Source organism: Protopterus annectens, chromosome 6.part0 (genome assembly GCF_019279795.1).
Source record: "Protopterus annectens isolate FY-2018-M chromosome 6.part0, PAN1.0, whole genome shotgun sequence".
Lineage (NCBI taxonomy): Eukaryota > Metazoa > Chordata > Ceratodontiformes > Protopteridae > Protopterus > Protopterus annectens.
In genome coordinates, this window is record NC_056737.1 from 734,455,283 (window position 1) to 734,477,221 (window position 21,939).

At 41.8% G+C, this 21,939-nt stretch overlaps 1 protein-coding gene across 1 annotated transcript in view; it reads left to right on the forward strand.

The window, feature by feature from the left end:
- Positions 1-21,939, forward strand: part of KTN1 (kinectin 1) — a gene marked incomplete in the record, with an annotated part of 2,305,074 nt that overhangs the window by 882,500 nt on the left and 1,400,635 nt on the right. The window contains 1 exon segment of the mRNA XM_044074427.1: positions 5,734-5,824. Coding sequence (XP_043930362.1) covers positions 5,734-5,824 — 91 coding nt within the window.

Below are 21,939 nucleotides of genomic sequence, written 5' to 3' on the forward strand. Positions count from 1 at the left end.
TCCATGGCTGCTGATTTAATTTCCATGATTAGAGGTTCACAGGCCCATCCTGAAAGAGGCTCCCAGCCTCCTACTGATAAAAGGCCCCGGGTAGAACCCTCTGACCCTACTCCTTCAGATGAAGATTCTGAGGGCTCTGTCCACTCTGATAGCCAGGAAGAGCTCTTTCAAACCTATGAGGACTCGGATGCAGAAGATTCCATCCCCTCGGCCTCCCCTCCGGAGGATATTTCTTTTGGGGAAGTTCTGCACACCATGAGGGAACATTAAGTGGCAGGGCCAGGAATATTCTGATTCTAGGAAACGCCTTAGGACTTTCCTTAAAAAGCCTCAGCACAGGCCCTTGGCTATTCCGCCTGTACTTGATGTTCTGGATGATTTGTACTCTGACTCTAGTGCCAACCCTGATTCTCTTGCTCCTGCTCCAGCCAAGCCAGACAGGTATTACAGGGTCCCAGAAACTCATTCCCATTTATTCAGGGCCCATATTCCTGATTTGGAAACTATTTCACAAGGACCTAAAGGAGTTCCAGCCTCCACCTCCAAAAATCCTTTGCCCTCCAACAGGGAAGCTAGGTCATTAGAGAGATGGGGTAAAAAGGTTTACACATCCACTACCTTATCTATGAGAGCTTTAAATTGCCTTTTTCATATGTTACAATATCAGGATTTTCTGTTAGAGGATTTACAAAAAAACTTAGCCACTCCTGATCCTTTAGACAGGAAGACTTTGCAGGAAGCTGTACATAACACTCAGCAAGTAAGCAATCACTTCCTGCAGTGTGGGTATGATGCACTGGAAGCTTCATGTAGGGCAGCTATGACAGGGGCAGTCATTCGTAGACATGCTTGGTTAAAAGATCAACCTCTACCAGATCATGTAAAAGCAAAACTTCTGGATGCACCTTTGGAGAAGAACAAGCTTTTTGGTGAAAATGCTAAGGATGTGTTAAAGACCATCGAAGAAAAAGCAAAATCAGTTCAGACTGTGAAGGATTTCCTCCAGGTTCAACCCCCCAGATTCAGTAGGAATTGGCCTTCAAAAAAACTGGTCTTTTCCTAATCCAGAATAGTTTCAAAGGGGTAAGAACAGACGTGGCCGAGGAAGAGGCCAATACAGAGGCCCTTACAGGGGACGACAATGGCAGCCAGGAAACCAAAGAAGTGACGCAGGGGTTTCACCTGCCCCACAAGCACAATCTCAATGACTTTCCTCTACTACCGCCTACCAGGGAACAACTAGAAGCTCCCTTGGGTGGGAAATTATCTCTGTTTGCAGAAAACTGGCACAGACTGACAAAGGACAAATGGATTTTGGACATTATAGACCGAGGGTACAGGTTTCATTTTCATACCTTACCAAGAAAACAAGGCATGCCAAACCTACCACAAAATCAGAGGGCAGAGGCTATCAAGCAAATCACTCTGCTTACTCGGATGAAAGCAATAGAAAGAGTTCCACAACAAGAACAAGACCAGGGATTTTACTCAAGACTGTTCCTTGTTCCAAGAAAAGAATCTCAATGGAGACCAATACTGGACTTGTCCGCATTAAACACATTTCTCATAGTACCAAAGTTCAAAATGCTGACTCTACAGCAACTCCTTCCCATGTTGGGCAAGGGGTCGTGGCTGATTACTCTGGACCTCAAGGAGGCATACCTGCATGTCCCTATCAGTCACAGCTGCAGAAGATACCTCAGATTTCTTGCAGGGCCAGAGCATTATCAATTCTCAGCATTGCCATTTGGCTTATCTACTGCGCCCAGAGTATTTACAAAATGCCTGGCTTCAGTAATTGCTCATTGCAGGCTCCAGAGTATACAAATTTACCCGTACCTGGACGACTGCCTCATACAAGTGGACGACAAATTGATGTTGACAAAAAACCTGGATTATGTCATAAGATTACTTCAAGCTCTGGGATACACAGTCAACTTCCAAAAGTCAAGACTGCAGCCATCCCAGCAAATAATCTTCTTAGGAGCCAAACTAGACACAGCCTCTCAGATGGCTTACCTGACAGAAGACAAGCAAGAGAAGTTAACTCATTATTTCAAAGGTTTAGCAAAACTCACCCAGATGACTGCAAGGAGATTCCTACAGGCCCTGGGTTACATGGCATCTTGCATTCTCCTGGTTCCATTAGCAAGACTACACATGAGAAAGCTTCAATGGTACCTAAAAAGCATTTGGTCTCAGCACAGCAACAACTTGGAAACAATCATTCCACTACTTCTATGCCTACAAAAGGAATTCCTATGGTGGGCCTTGGTGAGCCAGGCAAACACAGGTATGTCATTCAAAAAACCTCAGATAACACAGACCATGACTACAGACGCCTCAGACCTTGGATGGGGGGCGCACATGGAAGGCAGGTGTATACAAGGACAATGGTCTCCAAAGGAAACACATCTGCATATAAACCAAAAGGAAATGCTGGCAGTAATGCATGCCATCGAGGCCTTTCAACTCCAACTCCAGCAAGGCCATTTACTGATACGGACAGACAACACCACTGTGATGTGGTACATAAACAAGCAAGGGGGCACCCACTCTTACCCCCTATGCAGACTGACAATGCAGCTTTGGGAGAAATCACTGAACCTAAACATCCATTTACAATCCCAGTTTGTTCCAGGAAAAGACAACGTGTTGGCGGACAGCCTAAGCAGGAATTTCACAGATCCACACGAGTGGAGGTTACATCCGAAGGCCTTCAGACAACTCACTTTGACATGGGGCAAGCCAGAAGTGGACCTATTTGCCTCTCACCTCAACCATCTTCTACCAAAATTCTGCACAAGGACATACCATCCAAAAGCTTGGAAAACAGATGCCCTCTCATTCAACTGGAACTCCATAGCAATCTATGCATTCCCACCTCTGCCACTGATGACCTCAGTATTACTAAAGATCAAAGCAGAGAAACCCAAGGAAATCATAATAGCTCCGGACTGGCCAAGACAACACTGGTACCCACTACTACGGAGCATATGTCAAACCAGGAGGTGGGCCCTTCCTCACTGGCCTCTACTTTTGACTCAACACAACTTCGAAACACTGCATCCAAATCTTCAGACACTACACCTAACAGCCTGGGAGATCCCATAAATAACTTCAGCTTATCTCTCTCCAAGGAAGTTCAGCGGATACTAACAGAGGCTCGAAGACCATCAACCAGAAAGGTTTACTTAGCAAAGTGGAAAAGATTCAGCAATTGGAATACCAGCAAGGGACTTGATGCATTATTGTTGAACATCCCAATCATCTTGGAATATTTGGCAGATATGCTAAAGAACGGCCTCTCATATTCTTCCATAAAGATACATGCATCTGCTATTTCAGCTAGATACAACACTGATCCTCCTGTTTTTTCTCACCCCTTACTAAGGCAATTCCTCAGGGGAATCAAGAACATTAAGCCACCAAGAAAGGCCCCAGTGCCTGCCTGGGACCTCAATTTTGTTTTAGAAAAACTGACTCTACCTCCATTTGAGCCAGCAGCTTCAGTGGACTTGCAATTTCTCTCATGGAAGACAGCCTTCCTGCTGGCAATCACCTCAGCAAGAAGGGTTTCGGAGCTACAGGCCCTAATGGCAATACCACCGTTCATAATTTTTCACAGAGACAGGGTTTCATTAAGGACCAACCCTACTTTTATGCCAAAGGTGGTATCTAGGGTTTCTTTAAATCAAGCCATCCATCTGCCTGCTTTCTTCCCCAATCCTGAGAATAAGGGGGAAAGACTGTTGCATACCTTGGACATTCACAGACAACTTCGATACTACCTGGACAGAACCAAGGCCAGTAGGAAGTCTGAGCAACTTTTTGTAGCTTACGCCCCTGCAGTCCAAGGAAAAGCAATTTCAAAACAGACTATTTCTAAATGGATTGGACATTGCATCAGATTCTGTTATTCCTTTCATGGAAAGACTGTTCCAACCAATGTCAGACCACATTCCACCAGAGCTACAGCCACCTCTACAGCATTCTTAAGAGGGGTGCCTACCAAGGACATTCTAGAAGCTGCTACATGGAGCTCCATGCATACATTCTCCAAACACTACAATCTCCCTCTATATTCCAGATCCAGAGCAGGCTTTGCTTCGGCAGTCCTGCAGGGTTTGATTGCCACATCATCCCTTTCCTAGAGCATACCTCCTCCCCCAGCTAAGCTATGGTATTCTACCCACATGTTATGACTGCAGTTGCATTCTTGAAGGACATAGTACAGTTTTGTACCTACCATAAATGTAGATGTCCGATAGACATGCAACTGCAGTCGGATTTTCCCTCCCTCCATACCCCTCTATGCCTAGGGTCCACCCCTATCCCTGTTATTCTTAGCTGGGGATATCTGTTATGGTGTATTTGTTTTATTGCTCATTTATTTGTTTGGAATCCTGTTTTTGTCTTCCAATTTGATTACAGCCTTCCTTGGAGGGCACCTGGCATCTGGGGCAAGAAACACTGAAGAAAATGGCGTCGGCCGATGCCTTTATACTCCAGCCGCTGTGACGTCGGAGAGGAGGCGACACCAGCCGACGCCGGACCCAGACTTTGGAATCTGGCCGACCGAGGGCTGCCTGAGGCAGGACAACCCACATGTTATGATTGCAGTTGCATGTCTATCGGACATCTACATTTATGGTAGGTACAAAACTGTACTTTTCTGTTCACCTTCTCTAGTTGATTTTTTTTCTTTAGGTTCTTTACATGTTTTCTTTGGTGGCATCTAGGCAGTGTACTTACTAACCAGTAACTGAATTTTACTCATGCTGACAGAATTACAGGCTCTTATTTCTCAGTCTCTTTTTTTCAAATTGGGAGAGCTGAAATTAAGCCATTGATCGGTGTGCAGCCATCTTGCAAGTCCCAATATGGTTACTAATTCTCAAATTATGTTGTAAATACTTTGTTTAATCACAAGTATTAAATCAAACATGAGATTAAAACTAGATAGAATGGTTGTGATTTTGGACTTGTATGCTTAATGGCAAGTTACTGACTGAATATAAGCACTTAGTCTGAGACTTGAGGCTAGTTTATATTGTATAAGCATGTAAGTGTAAAATGGTTGCATCAGCAACAGCAAATTCACAAGTGTACCATGAATGGGTATTGTGCAATAGGTCAGACTTAAAATTTCTTAATATACATTTCTTAAAAATGTAATAACTGTTAGTATTTTTGGATAGCAGTCCTTTAATTTCAGAAACTAAGTCAAAACAGCAAAGCATGTCTGTACATCTATAAGGGGCATATTTTCTGCCAGTTGAGAGTCTGTTATTTTAATTCTGAATCCTCCCTCTTTAAAAAGCAAGGGAAAAAGTAGTGACTGCTTTGAGCAGCTCTGTCACAAGTGTTAGGGTGGTAGAACATGCTAAATCTGATACAAATATCCTAGTTATTTGGCATAGAGGGAGGGTTGCATATCTGTGTCTCATTAATATTTATGTGGATGGCAGAACAGAATGAGCAGGATTGTTTTGCACTGACCTGCCCTCTTAACTTCTAAAACCTTATTCTGATCTTTTTGTGTCTGTGAGTAGTTGGGTTAAAATTACAAAATTGAGACTGTGGTAAAAACACCAGAAAAGGCTAGAGCATATCTGAAATGAAGTGCTTTAGAAAAACGTTTAGGTTGCATAACCGTCATATAAGAAATTGTTTCAAAATATTGCTAAATCTTAGTAATTTACATGAAACTTTTTTGAAAATGTTTTACAGCATTCAAGAAAAGGAAGACAAAATTAAAACACTTGAAGAACTTTTGGAATCTGGACTTATTGAGTGGGCAAACAAGGAAGAAAACATTAAGGTTAGGTATTTGAATATATGTTCAGTTATTGTTTAACTGAGTAAATATAGTTAGGGTTGATTTTTGTTTAAGCTCGTTACTGAGTTTTCATACAGAATAATAAGGATTAATGTCAGGTTAAAAGAGCATTTGTGACCATCTTATTTGTTTAGGTAAGTATATAGACAGGTAGGTGTAAGTAATTAAATCATTATTTTTGTTTGTTAGGGGACCCCCCACCCCTTAAAATTGAAAACTCACCACTTTTCCATTGTTCAGAATCTGCCATAATGATACATAATCTGTCAAGCTATGCTGCTGTTAAATTCTTGCAGCTTTGCAGATGCATGGCTGAAGGCTCTGCATTCTTGCCCAGCATCAACTACCTGTGTAATTTATTTCTTAAGTCATTTTTCTGACCTCATTGCCTGTATAAAATTGAGCAGCCGGCACTATCGATTTCTCTGTCCCCAGGTTAGAGCAGTCCATGGCATGGCGGTCAGACAGGCAAATATGACGGGGGTTTGCTTATTTTCCTAATCCTGCCCTTGGTGGTTGACATGGGCATCCACCTCACTGAAGGGATGTCCTTTGTCTATTTGGCGTATGCATGCTAGTATAATCCCTCCACAAGAGAGCTACCATCACCAGCTTGAAATCGTCAAACCCAGATCCCCCTGACCTTATGGCACACAGGTTTTGCAAGCCACCAGTTGATTGGGAGGAAGTCTGCCAACTGTAACCACAGTACTCCAGGCCATAATGTGTAAGCTGGCACAAGTTGCTCACTCCCACCCTTCAATGTCCAGCTGTTATAGAAGCTAGTCTGCTTTCTTGTGGCTATTTGCACATGTGATGCTAAAGTTAAGAGTTGGGGTTGATGCTACTGGGATATGGGTATGTTCCTCCTCCTCTCTTCTAATCTGTTCACAGACGTGTAGCCACTGGTCATGAAGAGAAGGTGTGCTTACACCTAAAAACATACATCACCTGTTTCCCTGGCTGAACCAGGAGGTCTCTGAACAAATGCAGTGTGTACCAACACTGCCTCTGCAGAAGGAGGAATACAGCCAGCTACCACTAGTTGTTGCCAGTGACCCCCCCCCCCCAAGTCGAGTGAGCTGACATCAGGTCTGATGCTTACCCTCCCTTGTGTAGTCCCACAGATGTCTGTGCCAATAAACGAACATGCTCTGTGGTTAGAATTTCATCTCTCAGTACTATTATTGAGAGTCAGGATCCTGTCATTGTTAAACAGCATTCAGTGCTTCTCGATTAGCAGAAATTGCCATTAGCAATTTTTGGTGGTCCTCAGTATTGCACAACATTTCATATTCTACGTTGAGCACTGTTACATTAACATTTATGATATGGGTCATATCCTGTCAAGGATACTGTACATCTGTCCAGTCTAAAAGCTTCAGGCTTCTTCCTTATATACCCTACATATACAGTTGGCAAGAGATGAATTTCTAATGTGAGGGATGTGCAGACATTTCAAAAAAACAGACGTTTCTTGCCGTTAGTACATTCATTCAGAAATTTGTTAACCTTGCAGCTTGCAGTACCTGTTGTGGGCTTCAGCTACTTATTCTTCAGGCAGATAAGTACCCTGTTGGGACACTTTCTTTTTGTCTAAAGATTTGTACGTCTTATGTCTGTCAGAGGAAGTGTGCTTGTGGAAGACTGATTCCTTTCAATGGCATTTGTTTCAATTGTGTTTTCTGTCTAGGTGTTGAACCGGATGTTAGGTTGTCCCCTATTTGTTTCTCTCTCTTTTTTTCAACCTCAAAAATCATCATGAGCAGGATCGATTCCCTCCAAGTATTTCTTACAGTCATCTGAGTGAATTAGTGTGAGAGGCCTTACTGACTGATTTATCAGCAGCAGCAGACATCCCACAAGCCAAAAAAAAATGATCCCTCTAGTGGTGTGAGAGTCCATACAACCACCTCTCTTGTGTGGTCTGAGACCCATGACTGAACTCATTTATGCAGCCTTTGAACCATCAGTCGGTTTTGCTTGGGGCCTCTTGCATGTCCCCTTTGGAAGGAGTTATGGCAAAGGACTCTTGCACGTGTTGATAGAACAGTCATCTAGTAGAGTCTGTCAGGAAGAGATAACTATACATTATCTTGTCTGAGGGTTAGAGCCCATGAGAAGTAGTGAGGGAAGGCAGCGGGTTACTAATTGATGTCCAGACCTTTAAAGAAACTCATTCAAAAGACACTTGTCTTCCTTCTATTTCCTTCTCTCAGAAGGAGACAGGGTTTATTCAAGGCTTCCTAGTCCTTTCAGCATTCTTTCAGCCTCTTCCTCTTCCCATTCCACTTGAGGAAAGTGAGTTCACGGTTCTTCTTGAAAAAGTCTTTCTGAATCAGATCAGGAATGATCAGATTATGCTTTACAAACTTCTTCCCTCACAGCCTGTAAATCAGAGTTTGAGGATTGTCCTTCCTTTGTTTTTAGAGGTACTACTAAAAAAATGAAGGATTTCTTCAGATGGGAAGGAGTTGTCTGATTGATAACAGGTGTATTATGAGCTCCTCTGCATGGATTCTTCTAAACCTGTAGCTGTACCTCCAGTCTTTTGACATGTTGAATGCTTTTCCTGATGCATCATCAATCAGAATGTCAACACTAAGCTCCAAAGAAACCTGATCGTTTAGCATTCCAGATACAAGTATCTTTTAAGAGCCCTTCAGCAGATCCTGTCGTCATTTCCTTAGGTGCCGGAAAAGGTACTGAAACCTTTCCATCTGCTAAACCTGTCCTTGATATAAAGGATAACTGTCCTTTTGATAGATTTTGCAAAAAAAAGGTGAACAGGACTTCAGTTTTCTCTTTTAGGGCAATGAATTGCCAAATCCATATGTCACTGCATCTTCTCCATAGTAGTGACTAAACAGCAATTTTTGGCTAACCTCCCCAACTCTGAGCTAAAATCCAATCTTTTAGAAATGGGTACTTCTGCATCTCTGGTTACTTAAATATTCTGTCAAATGTGTATATAATACTGTTTTAAAGGCTGCTGCTATTGGGACTGTCACGCAAAGAAATGCCTGGATAAAACATCAGAATTTTCTAGAGGACATAAAGGCACAATTGCTGAACCTCCCTTGAAAAACAGCCTTTTATTTGCTAACTCTTCTACTGAGGTCCTTAAACCTAAAGAGAGGCAAACTAATGTAAGGGACTAAACTTTTTCTTATTATCCGTACACCAAAGAAACTACTCCTTAATCCAGGAACATTTCTTCAAAAAACCCTTTAAGCCAGGCCAGCACAAGTCTTTCAAACAATAGTTAAAAAAAAATAAATAAATAATAAAAAAAAATCCTCCTCCCAAAAGAAACAGTTATGACTCTCGTTGCCTCCTATCTCCCTCCTCCCCTCCCTACCATGGCTTTCCTCTCATAATGGCAAGAAACCTTTCTCCTATGTCTTCCAGTTTTGCGGTCAATAACTTCAGACTCTTGTGTGCTGAGCTTCTTAAAACTGAAGTAAAATCTTCATCAAGAATCCCATCCCATTTTATCTGGAATTCTTCAGCTTCCAATTCTGTCTCAGAACATTTCAGAAATTCTGTCTCAGGGGAGGGGGGTATACTAGTTAGCCCCCCACCTCTAATGGTCCCAGTAAGGAAGGCACATGGAGGCCCATTTTAGACCTTTCCAAACAGAACACTTCTTATTCCAAAGTTCAAAATGTTGACTCTGCAAACTCTTTTCCGTATTGCTAGCCCTTGTATTTCTGGTCACATTGCACCTGAAAGATGCTTACCAATATATTCCTATTCACATAGAAAAAAAAAATAAAGATTTTGGGCTTTGATATTGCATTTTCAGTTTATTTCCTTAGCTTTTGGTGGTGTTCTACTGCCCCAAAAGTCTTCAAGTATATTGCCCCAGTCATGTCTTACAGCCGACTTCAAAGCATACACCTATACTCTATCCTGGACAGTTGCCTGATCTCAATATCTGTTAGCCAAGATACTCTGGCTTCTATACATTTTATCTTTAAAACTTCTCAACAATGTAGGCTTCATTTTGGAGAAAGTCATCCTTAATTTCCATCTCACAGAATAGTTTTTCTAGGATGTTTTTACTGGATACTTCTCTGACAGCTTTTCTTAAGAAAAACTGCTTTCTTGACACTGTCACTTTCTTTTAGGTTTTCTCTAAAGAATGTCTAAGACAAGAGAATTTTTAGGAATTCTTGGATTGGTTCAATGTGCCATACTTCCCATGAGAAATATAATGGTTCCTAAAAACCTCTAGTGCCCAGCACCTTTATCCTCAGTCCTTTCCTGTTCCTCTGATCAGTTTTGTAAAGAAATGACTATTTTGATGCGGAAATTGAGTACTTTAAATGTAGGAGGTCCCTTTTCACCCTCAACCCTTCTCAGTCTTGTGACTACAGGGGAGTTGAGAGGCATCACACGCAGATACACAAATCTGAAGGAAATAGTATCCTCCTTAAATGCCCTGAAAACAGTAAATCAGTTTAAGTTCCTGGACCTCTGTTGGTGGTAAACACCACCACAGTAATGTGTTATATCAGCAAATGGGGAATAAAATCTTACCCCTTTACAGACTAGCCATGTAACTCTACAGGAAATTTAATGTTCTTTCAGAGTTGAATACTGCAGCAGAGACTTTGAGCAGATCCAGGATAGACCCTCACAGATGACTGCTACATCCAGAGGTCTTAATACAGATAATTAATTAGTGAGGAACTCTTCAAGTAGACCTGTTTGCCTCCTACCTGTGCAGACAGTCAAAACAATTATTTTCCAATTCACCTTTCAAAATTGCCTGGAGAGCAGATGCATTTTCAATGCTTTGGATAAAGTTTTGTTTGCCCCCCCCCCCCCTTCCTCTAATTTTCAAGATCCTTCAGAAGATCAGGAAGGACTTATCAAAGATGCTACTAGTGACCCCTTTTGGCCCAAACAGAACTTTCTCCCTTCTCATGCAACTGGCCAGGGGAATTAACAGAAACTTCCTCATAATGAGTTTGGTCACACAGAACAGCAGATCCTAGATTAAGCTCAACATTCAAAATCTCTTAATTGTGTGGATGATAGGTTTTTAACCCATCTTAATACCTTTTTCTGAGGACCTGCCATATGTGTTTGAGGCAAGGAAACGTGCTACCAGAAAATCTTGTTTAGCCAAATGGAAAACTTTTTTACTAGTCGTACCAAAGGAGAGGACAGGACCTATTTCAAGTGCAGGCATCCCTGGTTCTCTAGTACCTGTGTGAATCACTCAATTCAGGCCTGGTGTGTGCTTCGATTAAAGTATACTTCTTAGCAATTTCATCTTGTCTGCCTCTTTGGATCTTCTCTTCTTCACATAAAGTTGAACTGTTTTAAAGGGGAGAGGGGTTGCATATCATTCCACTAAGATTGGCTTCTTCTGGGGACATTAATTTTGTTTTTGAGATGTTAACACAACTTCCAGTTCTGAACCTTGCAGTCAGTTCTCTGAAATTTCTTATATGGAAGACTGCTCTGCTGATAATAGGGACTTCTGCTAGAAGGCTATCTTAATTGAAGCCCCTAATATCTACCCAGCTATTTTTGATCTTCACAAATACACAGAGTCTCAGAACCAACCCTTCCTTTATGAGTAAAGCTGTCCGAGTTTATTTTCAGCCATACTATTTAACTCCCTTTTTTTATCCTAACCTTAAAAATAAGGGAGATAGAATGCCTCATACTATGGATGTCCACAGACAATTAAGATATTTTTTGAACAAAACTAAGTATTTTAGAAAATCAGATCAGTTTTGTGTTCTATCATGGTATGAAGAAAGGTTAACCAGTATCTTAAACAAATCATTTCTACTTTTTTATTAAATGCTGTTCAGTTCTGCCACTCCAAACATGGCATAAATCCCACTCAGAATGTGTAATTGTATTCCACTAGAACAGTGGCCATTTCTGATGCGTTTTGGAAAGGGGTGGATTCTAGAGCTATTCTAGAAGCATCCGCTTGGTCCTGTTTGCACATTCACCACAGATTGCAAGTTGGATTCTGGCTGCAGAACTGCAGCAGGCTTTGCTGAAGGTGTACGTTAGGGAATGCTTGACTGTGGTCCATTTCCATCCAGCCTTCCTTGCTGAGCTTTGGCAATCATCCAGTATTGTAATGGCTACTCCAACAGTGATCTAATGATTATAGTACGGTTGTGTAGTTGACTTACAATAGCAATAGATGATGGAATATATCACTGTTGCAGTACTAGCACCCACCCTCCACTTCCCCTTGTTTTCCTCCCAGCTGGGGTTCAGTATCCTTAACTTTTGCTCTTCTGACAAGATTTTCCTGAGAGATTTAGGCTTTAGCATCCCTTTCATGATAAGAAAGCTCTGAGTTTTGGTGTGTTCATAAATTCTTATTATACTAAAGGTGGACATCAGGTGTGAGAGGCTTTGCAGAATGCCTGGATATAATGGTATTCTTGGCAGGATTCATCCTACATCGTAATGGCTACTGCAGTCATGATCTGTTTTGACATCTCCTGCTGTGCACTATCTGTCTTAATTCATCTTCACCTACATGTGTTAGACCACAGGCATGAGTAATCTTGACATGGATAAAACTTTTCTTAGAATTTAACTTTTTCTCCTTACCCATGGTGTTGTCTTCCTTCTTGAAGTTGCCTGCTGCTCACAGAGCTCAAGAGAGAGAAAATAATTCCAGACTTCTATAAATTTCTGCCTTGCTGTGTTTAGCAAACCCTGTGTTAACTTGCATTTTTTTCAGAACTAATTCATCTGCTGAGTCACATAATCATTACTCTTTGAGGTCTGATCTTTATTCTTGTTTTAAAATGAGATTTTTGATGTTTGTTCCCACTCTCACTGTTTGGCAAGAGCAGACTGTTTGTGAGAATTGATGTTTATAGTACATGTGATTGAGTTTTCAGTAGTTTGGGGAAAGTTTAACACAGTGATATTTTTCCAGAATGGATACCTGCCCCATAGGAGAATTTTCACTTTAGTGAATTATCATGTTCCCCAGTCTGCAGTACTAGAACCCTTGATGCCTTTCCTGAAGTCTCAATCTGGAGGCAGTCGGGGGTTGATTTTGTCCCTCTATCATTGTGGGTGGACATAATGCAGATCAGTTCAGTCCACACTGTAATATCTATGTGCTGCAAAATCCCTTTTCAAACACATCCCAGCCGCAGCCCCTTCCCAACATCCCACTTAGAGGGTGGCTAATTAGAGGTACTGAAATGCCAGCAAAAAGGAGGTCTCCAAACAACAAAGAAAACAAAAAGCTCCCAGAAAACATGAAGTGCAAATAAAACAAACCGAATAAAATAAAAAATACACTTCAACACGGCAGAAAAAGGCAAGATAATTTAATGACAAATAGGTTAGCGCTTTCACGGTCTCACAAACAACCTCTTCATCAGACAAACATTACATTCATTAAATACTATTTAAAAAGCTATAGACCGATAAGGACATCATACTCATTAGTTACGTATTGGCTTAAAGAAATATACAAAATAATCATTTTAAAAAATCTCTGAATTAAATTTCAATAAAAGCAAATCATACACTGACTTAGTTTCAAAGGTCTCCGACGTAGAAATGGTTTCAGTGAAGCCATATCATTGATGCCTGGATATGCATCAGCTTTAAACAATGGCAAAGGTTATATCTGGTGGCTGAGCTACTGAGTCTGATTACTATTCCATATTCTTTTTAATTCCCAAAAAGAGTAGAGACCTATGACTGATGTGGTTGTCTAAGTGGCCTCTGAGCTCTTTCCAAAGAAAAGGTTCTGGATGGTCACAGTGCATTTTGTTTCTTCCTTGTCAATAGGCGGTGAGATGTTTGCTTGGGACTTTTAGGACACCTAGTTGCACATAACTGTCAAGGAGATTCCTCCACTTCTTGGGAAAGGATAGCCTTAATTTTTAGGATGTTCATCGTGTTACCCTGCTGCAGTCATCACACTAGGGTTATCCTATTGTCAGGCGGTCCCTCAGTCGGCCTGAATACCAAAGTCTTGTTCCGGCGTCGGTTGCTGTCGCTTTTTCCCTGACGTCAGTGCACCAGGGGTATATAAGAGGCATCCAACGCCATTTTCTTAAGTCTTTCTTGCCGCGCGGTGCCCGAAGCAGAAGCAGTTCGCAAGTGCCGGTCGGCCGACACCTGAGATTTTCGAATAGAGTTTCAGTCCGAAGTCTTCAAAGCTAAGTACCCCGTTGGGGAACCTTTTCTTGCCTCAGTCCGATGTCAGAAAAAGTTAACAATTGCATTTCTTGTGGGAAGCAAATACCTCATAAGGACTTTCATTCTTATTGTATACCTTGCTTAGGCCCAGACAACAACGTCACTGGTTGTAGGTTTTGTGCTAGGTTCAATAAGCGAACTATAAAGCGACGCTTTGATTTCGCACGACACTACGGTAGGAAATTTAATTACACTATGCCGTCGGAGCAACCGACTACCGGCGTGCATAAAAAACGCAAAGATAAAGACAGGCAGCCTAGATCCAAGCCAGACTCCGAGGCCTCGGCTGGGCCGGTTGCTGGTTCTCTAGTTTTTAGTGAGGTGCCTACGCAGCCCCTGGCTACCGCAGAATTGGATCCCCAGACTGCTTCGGATTCTCCAGCAGAGAGTTTGAGTTCTAGGCCGACACAGCCATTTTCTTTAGGCCCTACCGATTACAGTGCAGAAGGAGAAGCCGGTGCTGTAGAAACACCTTTGGTTTCTGAAGGTGTCTTCAGACTGACTACTCTCACCATAAAATCTTATGCTAAGCTTAAGACTCCTCTAAAACCAAAAAAGACTGCACTTCAGTCTCCAGTTCAAGACCCCATGCCTAAGAAACAGATGCTTAAGATGGCTGGAGATTTGATTTCTTTAATCAGGGGTTCCCACCCCCCCCCCCCCCGACAAAAGGCCTAGACAAGAGGAGGATTATGCCTCCTCTGATCAAGTGTCTATTTCCTCAGGCTCCTCTGAGGAACAGGATTACTCCTTCCACCCTTATGAAGAGTCTGATGCTGAAGATTCCATTCCCTCAGCTTCTCCCCCTGAAGAGTATTCCTTTGGGGAAACCTTGCATACCATGAGGGAACATTTCCACTGGGAAGGTCAGGACTACTCCGACTCAAAGAAAAGGCTCCGAGATTTTCTTTTACTCCCCCAGCATAGACCACTTGCTATTCCCCCAGTTTTAGACAATTGTGGATGATGTTTTCTTAGAATCTAGTCTAAATCCAGATTCTCTGCCTCCTGCTCAAGCCAAACCAGATAGATACTATAGAGTGCCTGACTCGCACAAATTCCTTTACAAAAGCCCTGTTGCTGATCCAGAGACAATCTCCCAGGGTCCCAAAGGGGCTAAGGCTTCTATGGCTAAAAATCCTGTACCCTCTGAAAGGGACTCCAGAGCACTAGATAGGTGGGGGAAGAAGGTTTACACCTCAGCTACTCTAGCTATGAGAGCACTAAATTGTCAGTTTCACATGCTTAAATACCAGCAATTCCTAATGTCTCAAATAAAACAAAAGATGAGCACACACCCTCAACAGTCTGAATTCAAGGAAATGCAGGATCTGTTGCATGCAGCTGAAAAGGTGGGCAAACATACTTTACAATGTGGTTTTGATGCCTTGGAAGCTTCCTGTAGAGCAGCTGTTACTGGGTCTGTTATACGTAGGCATGCTTGGTTAAGGGAACAAACTCTGCCTGATCATGTTAAAGCAAAGTTACTAGATGCACCCTTACAGCAGGATGTCTTATTTGGGGTTAAAGCAGAAGAGGTTTTAAAGAAAATGGAGGATAAGGCAAAATCTATGCAGACGGTCAAAGATTTCTTACAGGTACAGCCCCCACGCTTCAGCAGAAATTGGCCAACAAAAAATTGGTTCTTTCCAGCTTCTGACAGACCACAGAGGGGGAAAATACAGGCACCCAAGGGGCAGAGGACAAGCACAAATCCCTTACAAACCTCGCCAATGGGGGCACTGCAACACAGAAAGGAGGAGAAGACAGGTCCCAAACTACTAGAAGGCAAACACAATGACTTAAACCTCAAACTGCCAAGCAAACTCTCTTGGCAGCTCCCTTGGGAGGAAAATTAGCACTTTTTGCAGACAACTGGCACATCGTCACAAAGGACAAATGGGTCCTAGACATTATCTCACAAGGATACAGATTCCATTTCTACACCTTGCCAAGGATAAAAGGAATGCCAAACCTGCCACAAAATCAATGGGCAGAGGCACAAAAACAAATTACAGCTCTCATGGACATGAGAGCCATTCAGCTGGTACCTACACAGGAGCAATGCCAAGGATTTTACTCAAGGCTATTTCTAGTCCCCAGAAAGGGCAATGCTTGGAGACCCATTCTGGACCTTTCAATTCTAAACACCTTCTTGCAAGTACCCAAATTCAAGATGCTAACACTACAGCAGCTTCTTCACATGTTGGGCAAGAAAGTTTGGCTAGTAACGTTGGACCTCAAGGAGGCATACCTGAATGTCCCTATCAGACAAAATTGCAGAAGATACCTCTGTTTCATTGCAGGTTCAACCCATTACCAATTCTCTGCACTGCTCTTTGGCTTATCTGCTGCGCCCAGGGTCTTCACAAAATGCCTGGCACCAGTAATTGCATACTGCAGACAGAGGAATTCAAATATACCTATACCTGGACGACTGCCTCATCCAAGCAGAAAGCAAGGACATTCTCTTACATCATCTGGCTTTTGTAAAACACCTTCTAAGTTGCCTAGGGTACACAGTAAACAAAAAGAAATCAAAACTAGTGCCCTCACAAAATATGACATTCCTGGGTGCCAGCTTGAATACAACAGCCCAGATGGCTTATCTGACGCCAGACAAAAAACTACAACTAACTCAATACTTCAGAACAATGGCAACAAAGACCCAACTCCCTGCAGGAAAAATTCTGCAGGCCTTGGGCTTCATGGCATCTTGCATACTACTAATACCATTTGCAAAACTGCATATGAGGAAATTACAATGGTACCTAAAAAGCGTATGGACTCAGGACAGCCACAGCTTGGAAACAATGATACCTCTCATTCCCTGCCTTCAACAGGAGTTTCTATGGTGGTCACAGGCATGTCACCTTAACAAGGGTCAGCCTTTCACCTTACCCCCAGCCAGGTAAACTATGACAACAGATGCATCTGACTATGCCTGGGGGGCACACATGGCAGGGCGGTACATTCAAGGCATATGGACTGCAGATCAAAGGAATCTGCACATCAGTCAAAAAGAAATGCTAGCTGTACAGAATGCTCTGACAGCCTTCAAGGACCTCTTACATCCAGGACAGCTTATCAAAAGGACAGACATCACAGTTATGTGGTACATAAACAAACAAGGGGGTACACACTCCTACCCTCTATTCAGGCAAGCAATGACCTTGTGGAACACCGCACTGGCTTACCAAGTTCAATTACAAGCTCTATTTCTGCCAGGAAAAAAGAACACATTGGCAGACGACCTAAGCAGAAACATCATGGATCCCCACGAGTGGAAACTAGACCCACAAGTAATTGCAATGATAACTCAAAAATGGGGGCACCCATAGACCTGTTTGCCAACCCCCAAAAGTATCAGCTAACAAAATTTTGCACAAGGACTTTTCACCATCAAGCTTGGAAAGTGGACGCACTCTCATTCAGTTGGAAAATGCTGATAGTATATGCCTTCCCTCCATTGCCCCTTCTCACAAAGGTGCTGCTGAAAGGATAGAGAGACCCAGAATGATGCTCATTGCCCCAGACTGGCCACGCCAGCACTGGTACCCACTATTAAGGAATATGGCCCAGGGCCCTCTATGGATTTTACCACAAATTACTCATCTGCTCACACAGCAAGACAGTCAGATTCTACACAGCCAGCTCAAAACCTTAAACTTGGCTGCATGGCATATCACCTAAGCAACCAGCTAGCTCCTCTTTCACAAGCTGTTATGGATGTTATCCTGGAGGCCAGGAGGCCCAGCACCAGGAAAGCCTACTCAGACAAATGGAAAAGGTTTTGTGCCTGGAACCAAGCTAAAGGCCAAAATACCCTTCAGCCGGACATACCTCAGATTCTACAATATTTAACTGAGATGTTACACAAAGGGCTTACTTTTTCATCTATTAAAATCCATGCCTCAGCTATTTCAGCTCACTACAACACGGATCCTCCCTTATTTTCACATCCACTCCTAAGGCAGTTTCTCAGAGGGGCCAAAAACATTAGGCCTCCCAGGAGAGCACCAACACCTACTTGGGACCTCAATTTTGTTCTGGAAAAACTTGCGCTACCTCCTTTTGAGCCAGCTTTCTCAGCTGACTTAAAGTTTATATCATGGAAGTCTGCCCTGCTGCTAGCAATTACTTCAGCCAGAAGAGTCTCTGAGCTTCAGACACTAATGGCAGTAGAGCCTTTCCTCATTTTTCATCAAGACAGAGTTTCTCTACGAACTAATCCCTCCTTTATGCCTAAGGTGGTATCCAGTGTGGCTCTAAATCAAACCATCCATTTACCCGCCTTCTTTCCAAAGCCACAGAACAAAGGAGAAAGACTCCTGCATTCCTTGGACATTCACAGGCAGCTACGCTACTGCTTGGATAAAACTAAGGTTTTCAGAAAATCTGACCAGCTTTTTGTATCCTACGCTACAGCATCACAAGGAAAGGCTATCTCAAAACAGACCATTTCCATATGGGTAGGACATTGCATACGTTTTTGCTACACCCACCATGGAAAACCAGTTCCTGCTAGCATAAGGCCCCACTCTACCAGGGCAGCAGCTACATCTACAGCCTTCCTCTGGGGGGTGCCAACCAAGGATATTCTGGAAGCTGCAACTTGGAGTTCAGTACACACCTTCACCAAACACCATCACTTACCACTTTACTCTAAGACTAGAGCTGGCTTCGCCACTGCAGTTTTGCAGGGCCTTCTGGCCTCCTCTAACCCTGTTTGACTCCACCTCCCATCCTTAGCTTTGGGATTCTACCCAAGTGTGATGACTGCAGCAGGGTAACACGATGAACATAGTACAGTTTTGTACCTACCATAAATGTAGATGTTCAAGTGTATACCCTGCTGCAGTCCAGGTTACCCTCCCTCCATCCCCTCTGACCTAACTAAAACTTTTCAATACCTTAAAATCTGATACAACCTTTGTGGTGTATTTGCTTATAGCTGGAGGGATGTTTTGTTTGTGCTAAACTTTTATTATTGGTACTATCTACTGACCACCTTTTGGGGGGGCACCTGACATCTGGGGCAAGAAAAACTGAAGAAAATGGCGTTGGATGCCTCTTGTATACCCCTGGCGCACTGATGTCAGGGAAGAAGTGACAGCAACCAATGCCGGACCAAGACTTTGGAATTCAGGCCGACTGCGGCGACCGCCTGACGACAGGATAACCCAAGTGTGATGACTGCAGCAGGGTATACACTCGAGCATCTACATGTATGGTAGGTACAAAACTGTACTTTAAGGGTGCTTGTGTCCTTGGTTGTCAGTTTGGGACAACTGTTTCTTTATGGTAGGGTTAACTTCGTTTGTTAAAAATGTACAAAGTTGTGTGTGTGTGTGTGTGTGTGTGTTGTATGTTAAAAGGGGATGGGGGATTCTGAAAATTGATATATCTTTTTGTTTGAGTGTTTTCAATGAAACAAAGTTTAGAAAATGTCACATAGGTTCATATGAAACAGAAAGTTTTAAAAATATGACCTAGATTCATATTTATTTAACATTCGTTTACCCGTTTACCAGGAATATCCATCTGGGCCAAAGGCTCATTTTCATTGGAGGCCTGGGGAGAAACGCTCCATATACAACATTTACAGAAATTAAGTAAAGTTTAACAATAGTCAAAAGTAGAAACTTTTAGCAAGACATTATGTGAAAAAGAAGTATATAACAACACAGTACATAGTGTACAATTCAGAATCCATAATGCATCGAATACAATTCAAGTATAAGAGAAAAACATTAATAAAACTTTGAAAAAGAAATAGTAACATGAGCTATAGATGTAAGGAAAGAGAGTTAAATAATATGAGTGACAGGGAAGTGAAGAGATAAGCAGCAGCAAACTCCTAAAATATAAGCCTGACTAACATTAGCATGTGCATATAAGCCGAATGTTGTGCATATACATTTGTCAGAAATGTGTAATAAGTTGGAATATTAATTTTCTGTTGTACTGGCTACTCTTTCCATTATGTCATGGAATGTGAATGGCTTTGCAGGTATCAACAGAAAGCAAAAGTATTAAATTATGAAATAGAAGGTGCAAAAACAAGATTGCAGGAAGCACATTTGGATGGAATTGAGCATGTGAATTTGACAGATTTCAAAATGGGCATTAATCAGAATATTAGGGAATAAGGAAAAGGGGAGTAATAATTATTGCTAGAGGGGCTCCAGAAATTATAGAAGAGGGGGGGAAAGGATGATAATGGTAGATATATGGTAGTAAGGGACAACTAACTGACAAGGTAGGAGGAATTACTCTGTCATGTATTACTATTCTACCAAAAACTGTAATTATGGAACTTAAAAGATTTTTGGAGACAGTCAGTTTGGAATGTTTATGGGAGGGGACAGGAACTTTATTTGCAATAGCTGAGGATGTACCAAGGGAACCAAGAAGGGAAGATGTAATTAGAGAGGGTAAATATATGGCAATAGTTGGTATGGAAGATGTGAATTTAGTAGTAGGAAATCAGAATTTACATGTTATTCACAAAGGTACAGCAGTTAGTTTAGCCTGGAAATATTTTTCATGGGAGCTTGTGTATTTAATTGAAATTGTTGAACAAATTCAGTGACTATTTCAAATTATGCACTGATAAAAACTAAGATACACAGGTTAGTGAAGAAAAAATGACTCTGGCACATTCCTGCTTATTAAAATGAGAGACATTTAAGAAATGGATAGTAGAAATTGTTTGAGGGTTACTAGGGAGTATAGAGATTTTTCCATAAGGGATAGCTATTGAATGACACACAAATTAAAAGTAGGTTAGAAATAAGAGAGAGAGATGGGAAAGTAGTCATGGGAATTGTATGGAAGGGTTGGCAAAGTTTGAAGTATTCCAGAATAAGGGGAATCTGACAGAACAAGAACAACTGCAGAGTGCTAAAGGGAAAACAATGGAGTATTTGGATAATATGCACAAGTTTAAAAAGATTGCTGTTAACTGTTTTTTGATGACTCCAGAGCACAAAAACTTTTATCATAATAACTTCGAGAACAGAAAGTAGAAATCGTTGTTGCCAAGCTTTGGGAGCCTATGACAAAAAAAAAAATAGATATCTAATGGAGGTGTTAGAAACATTTCAGAACTTTTATGAGAAATCATTTAAAGCAGTTGAATGTGGAAACTAAGAAAAGTTACGAATGGAAGTATTTATGGAAGACGTGTACTAAGGTTAGAGAAGATGAGGCACAACAATTAATAGCTGTGATAGCAGGGAACAGGGAAATCTCAATGAGCAGGAGGTATTCTTGTGGAAGTTTATAAATTTGAAGAGAAGGTCATGCATCTCTGAAAGATTAAGCACTAGCATCTTCAAGAGAAAAAAAAAGTTGTGGTGGCTGTATTACCAAAAGAGGGTAAAGTCCCTTTAGACCCAGCTTCATTTAGACCCATTTCAATTTTAAACTATTAAGCTGGCTGTCTGCATTAGCAAAGAGAATGATTAGGACAATAAAAACATTTGCATTCCCTCATAGAGAAATAGTTAATTAGGAGAATATATGAAGGATATGAAGTTCAGACTTAGTGGTAGGGTTCATTTCCTACAAGCTGTGTTTGAACTTTCCCCATTATTTGTTTTATGTTTAGAGCCATTTGCAAAGAAAATAATGAGCTCACACATTCAAGAATGTAACTGGTATGCTAATCAAGAAAAGTTAGCTTTATTCCCAGATGATAGTGTGGAATATTTTGAATATTTTGAGACAGTTCCAAGTTTTTTGGGCTGTAAAATTAATGAAGGTAAGAGACAAGCTATGTTCTTGGGGCAGATTTTCATCAGACATTACATTCTGGACCATGACCTGGGGAAGTCAGGCTGGTGTTAAGAAGCCTGTTTTGCAGGGCT